Consider the following 9,581-nt stretch of genomic DNA (forward strand, 5'->3'; position numbering starts at 1 on the left):
ATGATGAACGAAGATCAGGTGAAAGAAATAATCCAGAGATGGGTAAGTCGACCATATTCTGTCACTGGAATATTTAGCTGAGGCTAACATACTCATGATCACCTGTCATAATGGTTCTGTATGATAATCTGACATCAAAGGGAATCAGACCTGGCGTGGCACTGGTGGCTTGGCCTGCACTGTATCTGATGCCATCCTCCTCACTCACAACTGTGACCTATCAAAATAAAAAACCTGGTGATAACAGACAGATGTTTGCCTGGTCTTATTTCATATACCTCCATATTTACACCGGATTGAAGCAGTTTGACAGTTGGACTAATTCATGTCAGACTGTTCTCATTCAAAAACTGATGGTTAAACATTTTTGGGTCAAACTCATTTGTAGATCTCAAAATTAAATATCATGTGGTGAAGATTAAACGTTTGTATTAATACTGTTTATCAGACGAGTAAGAGAAAGCACCATAGCTGATAATGTAGATGTGTATATACATGTAAAGTATGATCATGTATTTCCTGCATTTAGAGAGACACTCCAGAAAAGGGTCTGAAAGCAGAGGACTACCAGCAGTTCCAGGATCTGGGATCTGCATGTCTCTCTGGGGGTGACAACACACAACTACTGAAATTCATTCAGGATGAGAACAACCAGGTATGTCTCCTCCACCAGTAACACCACTGACAGAGAAAGACCTGCTCTGTCATCTCTCCACAGCAGCAGCAGCAGTCACTCTTTGCAGATACTGTCTGCAGTGGTAGCAGGCCGACGGTGTTAATCTGTCATACAGAGCTAAAAGCATATACGCAACCACACTGCAGCTTCCTGAGCACGAACAGCCACGCATTCGGTGAAGTGAACAGCAGCAGCCACTTTCCTGCTTCTCAGCTATGCTACACATTAACATGCAGCCACCACTCTGTGCTTGCTGGCCTCTTGACCCGGAGGTGAGGGGAAAAAACAAGCAGATATTCAGTCAGATTTCTCGCTCCACTGATAACCCTCTTCAATACGGCCTTCCTCTAAGTGCCCTTGGTTGTCCTATCACTCCACGCTTCATGCAGTTTTGTGTAGTGTACTTTTAGAAGCATCTTACTTCTCTCTGAGGCTAAAACGGTCTCTGGGGGTTCAAATGATTGATTATCAAATGAGAAATCCCCGGCTTTCGACATGGACATAGAGAATAAACTTGGACACGGAAGGAGACATAGGCAGTGCAGGGCAACATCATTTCTATTTCAGGTACAGACAGTAAGGCGACTGCATTTCTACAGTTTATTCCGCTCTGCAGAAAAGGAATGCGTTAACCTTCTCAGCTTCATGTTAGTACAGTTCAGTGTGGCTGTGATCAGCCAATGCTTTTACATTACTGGTCCATCATTTCCCGAGGGATAATGTAATTTGTAGTATTATGAAGAGAATGATAAAAGTGCCCTGAGATAACTTCTGTTATGATTTGGCACGATATGGATAAAACTTACTCACTGTAAGGAAAACAGAGACAGCGTTCAACTGGTACACTTCCAGTTACAGGGAAGAATATAACTAACAATAAATTTGTAATGAATTAATATTTAATTTTGAGCCTTTTTTTCAGGGACATTTATATTTTCCCTCTAATTTAATTACCACCTGATAATTCCTGAATTATTAAGAAGTGAAGGTGTTCACCATGATGCACCATGCAGACATCAGAGTGGTCGGACAACTCTCCTACTTTCATCTACTGAGGGCTGCCTCTTAGACGCAGCAGCAAACGTGCCGTCGCCGACGATGAGGCTTTGAAAAGCTCTGCACCTCTACCATCTTGAAAATGCCCAAACTTGCTCTCTGGCCTCCCACATTCATGCGTTTTATGTCAGTCCTTTGGATCACACTTTTAGCCACAGATAGTCATTTGCATGTCAACCAAGTGTGAAACTGCAGTTGCTGTTGCATGCACCTTTTTATGTACTGACTCATGCAAATGGAAAGGAAGGGCCCAGCAAACCTACAGCAGCAGGGTCTCTGTTTTTATGCTAACTGGTGATGCATGTGTTTTTCCTCTTGCTTGTAGGGAATTGTGAAGTCTATGGGTTGTGTTCTCATGGCACCTCTTGTAACTGAAGTAGTTAAAAAAGAGAAGAGCCTTGATCACTGCCAGGCTGCAATCACACACCTGAGCAGGGTAGGTACAAACAGCTGAGCTGCATAATGAAACATGCCTCCCACACGTCAGACTAAATGTCAGATATTTTTGGCTCAGACCTGCAGGCCACAGGAGCTCCTGCAGAGTTTACTTGAAATAATCGAGGACATGCACCCGGGTGCCATCTCTGAGACCATCACGGCCCTCGTTCCACATCTTCAAACAGGTGACACAGCTCTCTGTGTGCGATGAATGATAATGTATTAAACCTATATCCCATACTATAACACATGCAAAACCAACAGAATGTATTATGACAACAGCCTTACAACAACATTAATAATCATGTCAATGATCATTGGTCTAATATCACATTTGCTCTTGGAGGACAGCTGGTATTAGAAAGCACCATAATGTTAATAATGTATTCATGTAACTGTGATGACTGACATTTTAAAGTCTAATAATCAACCTAATAACTAATTAATCATTATGAAGAGGAAGATTCTCAGTTCTATGACATTACTTATTAACATCTCTCGTTTGTTTTACATGTGTAAGATTAATTATAGAGGTGTAGAACCTTTGGATATAATCATGGTCATGTTAAAAAAAAGATGGTATTCGGCTCCCCCTGCTGGACAGTAATGTTAATTAACTAACACCTTGTGTCTTGTAAAGTGCTGTTTCGACTGGATGACAGAAAGGCAGCTGGTGTGGGCCTGGTTCTGTCTGCCCTGCAGAGGCAGCTGTCCCAGCTGCCCGTGCCTTACACCCAGCAGCAAGAGGAGGCTGACGAGTACGGCCTGTGTCGCAGCTACGCCGCCTTGGCTGAATTTACAAAGTCTTTCGTGGAGGAAGTAAAGAGGAAATATGGAAACTACGCTATCACTGCCGAAGACGAGGAGCTAAGGACTGAGCTTCTCAAGTTGTAAGCTTCTGTCTTTACATATGGTTACATGGTTTAAGACAGATGAGATGTTAACAATGATAAACGGGCATGGATATAACAATGCTTTTTAAGTTAATTTATTCAGTGCAGCACATCCTCCAAATTCCCCTGTCTCTAAAAGATAAAGAAATTGCATGTTTTTTATTCTGTTTTTATTATTCTGCGAGACAGTAATTGGTTTTAGGGTCTTTCAGGTGATGGCAGTGTATATGGAACAAAGCTTTTCAGTTTAGTATTAGTCTGTTAATGACAAATGGCTTTAAAAGTCTCGGTGATGATCCGTTTTCCTTGCAGCTGCATGAGGAGCCTGAGAGAGCCTTTGCTCGAGGCCGAACTAAACCCAGACAGGAAAACGTCACTTTGGCTCTTTGCAGCAGAGATAATGGTAGGAAGCTTTCACTGAGAAGCAGCAATGGAGTGGATGGTTCTTCAGTTTTTTCAGAGGTCAATTTCACTGTCCAACTCTACAGGTCACACTACCTGCAATCAAAGAGTCCCTCTCTGAGCTCCTGTTCTTCAGCTCTCTGAAGAAGAGCGTCCTGATGGACAACAGTCAGTCAAAGGAAGCAAGAGCATGTCTGGCCTATCTGCTGTTTGTCCAGCTCATCGCCATAGACAGCTTTCCAGCAGTGTTCAGGTGTGATGAGCAGCTATAATCTGGTGGGACTGATGATACATGTTCGCTGACATACAGAGGTGACAGCGTTCACTGTGACTGTACAGTACTAACAGTTTAAACTGCACTTTTTCCTGCTGTTTCAGTCCTGTATTTGTTCTTCAGTGCAACATGGAATACATCAATGAGCTTCTCAGCAGGTATGCTGTCAGTGCAACACGCCGTGAACATGGGTCCTGTTTTAAAACCATTCATTTCTTAAAAGAATCTCTCATCTTGCTTCTTTGACAGCAAAAAAGAATCCCACTTGCTTAAAGGACTGGTAAGAGCACACCAGTATACAGTGTGTTTGTTTTTTCTAAAAGTGAGACTGGAAGCTGAAGACGAAGGTCACTTTTCCTGGGCCTCTGTGTCTTTTCAGGCTCTGTATGCAAAAAGCTTGGAGAGTGTGCAGGACAACAGCCTTCCAGTGAGTCTGCTGGAACTGAAGAGCTTTTACAGTGTCCCACAGGTACGACAAGCAACGTCACCTCAACGTCAGCAGCTACGTTAAGTGCTGAATTAAGAATTTCACTGTCACACAGCACAGCATGGCCACAGTGTGTTCATCAGTAAAACAAACAAAGTGTGGGCACTAACTGAGGGAAGAGACTGTGACACTACAGAAGGCTCAGGCCTACAGAAACATGCTAACAGTTGAATAACAGCTTTAACATGCAGAGCAGCAGGTGTCCAGCTCCTATTGGTTGGGGCACATGTCACAGCCTCCACAGTTCAACAGGCAAAACATCCCAAAAGAATGTAAAGCGACAAATCTGGTACTACAACTACAGTTACCCTGACCAGAACACCAGCGACCCCTACAGACCAGCTGTGTCATCAACAGATGATCACACGGCTGAACCGACTTCATGGATTATATGAATACTTGACCTGTTTTTGTTTTTCTTTGTAATTCATAGAACCTGAGGGAAATTCTCACTGACTGCCCAATGGAACATGTGGTGAGTATAGAAATATCCTTGATGAGAGGAATGTGCTCTGCCTCTGTGATACTGTTAACAACCATAAACCTGTTGACCTTTCCTCCGTGTGATCACTGCCTCCTCAGAGAAAATCAGGACTACAGGTTCTCCAGCTCTTCATCAATAAATTAGATGCTGAGGCAAAGCACAAGTTTTTCAGGTGAGAAGAAAAAATATCACTGAAACCAAAGTGTGCTTTTGTAAACCTGTTTCAGAGCTTCTGTGGACTAGTTAACATGAACACAATACACATGTTGAATATCAGTTACAGTGCCTCGAAATTCATGTTAATATCTCTGACCACCTTATTAGGAACACCTGTACAATTAGCCAATCATGTGGCAGTAGTGCAACGTGTAAAATCATGCAGATAAAGGTCTGTAGCTTCAGTTCATGTTCACATCTAACATGAGAGAAGAGAGAAACTGTGATCTCAGTGACCCTGACTGTGGCATGACTGAACCAGAGGGACTGGTTCACATACAACAGTCTCAGGAGTTTACTCTAAAAACACACAACCAGTGTGCAGCAGTTGTGCAGATAGAAATGCCTTTTGAGAGGTCAGAGGTCAGACCGGCTGGAGCCGACAGAAAGGCGCTAACTCAGATAACCACTCTTTACAACTGCGGTGAACAGAAACGCATCTGAGGATCAGCTACAGGCTGAACCCTGAGACGGATGAGCTACAACAGCAGAGACCACGTCAGGGTCCAGTCCAGTGACAGGGACAGGGACAGAGATCTGAGGCTGGAGTGGACACAGGATCAGCAACACTGGACAGAAGACTGGAAAACATATCCTGGTCTGAGTCAGAATTTGGCATCAACAGCATGAATCCATGGATCAGCAGTCCAGCCTGGTGGTGGTGGTGTGATGGTGTAGAGAACGATTCCCTGACTCACTTTGGGCCTTCATACCAATCAGTCATGGTCTGAGTGCCACAGTCTGAGTGTTGCTCTGACCACGTTCATCCCTTCATGGCCACAGTTCACCATCTTCCAGCAGGATAATGCTCCACGTCACACGCTGGTTTCATGAACATCACAGTGAGCTCAGTGAACTTCAGTGGCCTCCTCAGACTGCAGACCTGAATCTGGTTGAACACCTTTGGGACGTGGCAGAGCAGGAGACTGGCAGCTTGAATGTGAAGCTGACAAACGTGCAGAAATGACGTGATGAATCATGTCAGCAGCAGAGTCTCAGAGGAAAGCTGTGGAATTAATGCCACAAAGTACTGAGGCTGTTTCAAGAGCAGACAGAGGAACTGCAGTGTTAGTAAGGTGTTCCTAATAAAGTGCCCTGCGAGTGTATATTCTGAATTGTTCCCACTTCAACCTGCTGCTACTCTTACATATAATACTCTAAACCATATTTTACATTAATACGTATTCTCTTTGTATTTTTTGCTGCTATATTGAATCATATACTGACAAAGTAACTGAATAACTGAACTTTATTAACAATCATTTTCTTCTGCAGGTGCATGTTCAAAACCAGCAACCATGCAGGGGTAGAAAGTTTTATAGTAAAGAACATCAGGAGCCAAGTGAAATTTTCCATGGAGGTGAGATTGAAGACGACACGTGGGCTCTCTACAGTCACATTACTATTGTTAATAAGAGTTTAAAGGATACTGGCTTTGTGTTTGACCTCAGCCTTGACGGCTCAGTCACGGTTTGATGTGATGATTTTATCTGAGGGTGTTTAACGTTCTGTGATAACTCTTCTCCAGCCTGGTAACGCCAATAAATGGTTCCTGGGAGAGGAGTTTCTCTCATTGTTGGGGCTGGTGCTGTGTTTGCCTCGAGGTGCTGAGACAGATCTGCTCAGCAGTATGGACAGGTGACTAACACGAACAACAGTCTGACCTACAGACAGGCCTGCTCAGGACCAACTTCCAAGTCAACACTATGCATAAAACCCAGTAACTGCAGAGAACACACACACACACACATTTCTGGCAGACCAGAGGCGATGCAGTCTGAGAGAAAAGCCTCAGTGATGATCATCATCAAAATCAGGAATGTTTTCAAATCCCACACAGGAGCTTTTATTTGGTCGTATCACAAACCACAGATATACAAGAGGCACAAGCTCTAGATATATATGAAAAACCTTATCTACTATTATCATTCAAGCTGCATTTCATAAAGTATAGAGCTAAATTACAAAAAGCTGAAATGTAAAAGCTGATGTGAAATAATTAAACTCAGATCTGATTAAGTTACAGACCTCTGAAGCAACAAGTAAACCAATGTAAACTGTAATCAACAACAACGGTCTGTAAATGTGAGAACGTAACTCAGCCTGAGCCATTAAACATGTCCTGTCTTTGTTCACGCAGGATAATGGAGAGTCTGAATCTTCTACGCTATCTCCTTATCAGAGACAAAGAACTGTGGACAAATGTAAGCCTGTCTCACTCAACACTTTCACTGCCAACCAGTGCAGTTACTGCAGAAAGCTGATGAGCTTGTCCTCTTTCCCTCAGACAGATGTGTGGGAAGAGATGTGCAGGATCAAAGACGAATACCTAAAAATGCTCCGTGTGTGTATCAGCATATCAAGAGCGTATTATTCCTCTGAACTGAAGGCACTGAGGGAGGATCAGAAACTGAAGGCAAAAGGTAGGCATCACCTGTTCATCTGTGCTAAACTAAATCACACTGAAATAACTTTGCAGAAACTGAAAATGGAACAAGTCACAGTTTTCATACCGTGAACTATTTCTGTTGTCCTCCCCCAGAAGCCAGAGATGCTTCTAGATCCACCAGATCAGTCAAAAGCATCACAGTGAAACATGAGAAAATGTCCAATATGTCCCCAGAGGTCCAACACCAGGTACAGAAACTTTCTTTCCTATTAAATATCATTTGGATTTTGGCCTCTGCAGACAAGCTAACTATCCTTATGTGTCTCAGGTATTGCAGAGCGCTTTGGTGACATTTGACCTGATGGAGAGTCTTATAGTCCGTATCGAAGAGGTCACTGAGGAAAAGCTGAAGGTCCCAAACTAAACCGAGACCGCTTGTGCTCCAGCGTCACTTCAGACCACTGGGTTATTTTTTATTTCATGACTGATAAAAAAAAAAAAAACATGCGTTGAATAAAGTGTGAACCTTTCTACGCCAAAGACATTGCCAGAAATGTAAAAACAGAACAAACTGTGCTGAAACACATTGTTTACCTTTGCATTTGTATGTTAATGAACCTAATAAAGCTTGTACCTTGTTTGTTAGCAACAAATAAAACAACCCAAGGCTGAGTGAGAACATGCTGGATCACCTGCTTTATAGTGTGTGTCTTAGCATCTTCCACACAGGACTGCTTTCAATGATGTGAGCCTGAGCCAGAGACATCCGGTCACAGATTTGGTCTGCATGAGGCTTACTGGTGGCCTGAAGACAAATGAACCTTGGCTTACTCCCCAATATTACAAGGCAACAACAGCATGTCCAGTTTACCATTTATTGTTACCAAATTACTTTTGTTTACTGCCTTTATATTTACCTTGGCAATTGTCAACATTCCTTTGACTATCTCATCATTGTTTCGCACAGGCAGAATCCTGAGATTGGTGCCGAGGAATCTGAAAGAGAAGAAGACTTTATAAATGTGACGGGTTAATAATATAAATCTTAGAATGGCAGTAACTATGTGACCAGAGTCCTGGTTACGTTAGTGTTCCTCAAGCAAAGCAAGTGGGCAACACCACTTTGAATTTGTAGGAGACATTACGCAGCCATTTTTATACCTGCACTGAATCCGTGACAGGATCTCCAATTCCCTGTTCCCATTAAAGGGGGCATACAGAAGTAGGAAGCTGTTCCGGTGTACTCGCACAAACTTCTGTATCCTGTCAATGAGTCCTGATTCCTCAAAGCGCTCTGGGAGGTCTTGAGGGTCAACCAACAAAAATGCAGTACCTAGGCAAGTAAGTTATAAACACATTACACTCAACAAAACACAAAATGACTTCATTTCTTTACAGTGAGGCTTGTTTTAGCCACAACATCCATGACCGAGTCTAAAGAGTTTGTAGTGTGTGTTCTGGTTCAGGTAAAGATCCAACAGCTTAACAGTGTTTGTGCATTGTATGTTGTACACCTTCATATACACCTATACCTACAGATAGATATAGATATATGATTGGTGTTAAAGGTTACTGAGCTATCTAACAGTAGAAAACACAGCTGATTTACCTGACAGAGGAAAAATAAAGGCTCCGGACTCAACACTGTCCGAAGCTCTGATTCTGTGCTGCTGCGCGCTGAGCTTCCTGTTTGTATCGTGGTTCTAGAAAAAATAAATAAATAAATAAAAACATTTAAATTCAAATAAATTAGCTTCTAAATTGGACTAATAGCCACACAGGGTCGAAAAAATGCTTATTTAACCGTCTGTTGCTATCTTAAGGCTTATTTTTGCGTTTAGCTCTGGTCCTAGCAGGTTAGCTACACAGCTAACAAACCATACTGCTAATTTAACCGCCACCAGCCACACGCACAGAATGTCTCAGTTCGACAGTTAGCTCCCACCTGCAGAGACGAGCTGATTATAATCGTTGTTTTCCACGGAGCAGTCGCTTCTCTGTTGGTTGCCATTGCCTTCTTGTCGTTGCCGAGACCCTCAAACTGAGCAACTTTCGGCTCGTGCCATCAGTGCTGTCCTCGCGGCACGTTCCCAGGAGACAGTCTGCTGAACGCACGAGCGACAGTTTCGTGACGTTGAAAAAGCCACGCGAGGCCGCTGCGGTATGAGCTCACACTTTCTGCTGTTTCAAACATTAAATGTTTTTTTTGTTTGTTTCTGGCTTAAAATGCAAAAACCACCGGTAAAACCTGGGAAGCGCCTTATAT

The 9,581-nt window shown here is 43.0% G+C and overlaps 2 protein-coding genes across 2 annotated transcripts; one reads left to right on the top strand and one right to left on the bottom strand.

Annotated features, from left to right (window-relative positions):
* Window positions 1–7,739, top strand: LOC121183607 (glomulin-like). Its single transcript, XM_041040755.1, has 18 exons — window positions 1–42; window positions 530–655; window positions 2,058–2,168; window positions 2,247–2,355; window positions 2,811–3,060; window positions 3,376–3,466; window positions 3,552–3,718; window positions 3,844–3,897; window positions 3,989–4,019; window positions 4,119–4,208; window positions 4,660–4,701; window positions 4,809–4,882; window positions 6,202–6,286; window positions 6,455–6,564; window positions 7,067–7,130; window positions 7,214–7,349; window positions 7,469–7,563; window positions 7,644–7,739. The coding sequence occupies exons 1-18, from the start codon at window positions 1–3 to the stop codon at window positions 7,737–7,739; spliced, it is 1,773 nt and encodes a 590-aa protein (XP_040896689.1).
* Window positions 7,740–8,012: 273 nt separating this feature from the next.
* On the bottom strand, window positions 8,013–9,339 carry LOC121183678 (protein SPO16 homolog). The gene is made up of 5 exons (XM_041040851.1): window positions 9,261–9,339; window positions 8,925–9,018; window positions 8,477–8,648; window positions 8,233–8,311; window positions 8,013–8,120 (listed from the first exon to the last, which is right to left on the bottom strand). Exons 1-5 carry the CDS (start codon window positions 9,324–9,326, stop codon window positions 8,013–8,015), a joined length of 519 nt encoding a protein of 172 aa, XP_040896785.1. The 5' UTR covers window positions 9,327–9,339.
* Between the last annotated feature and the right edge of the window lie 242 nt (window positions 9,340–9,581).

The sequence above is a fragment of the Toxotes jaculatrix genome, chromosome 6 (genome assembly GCF_017976425.1).
Source record: "Toxotes jaculatrix isolate fToxJac2 chromosome 6, fToxJac2.pri, whole genome shotgun sequence".
NCBI lineage: Eukaryota > Metazoa > Chordata > Actinopteri > Toxotidae > Toxotes > Toxotes jaculatrix.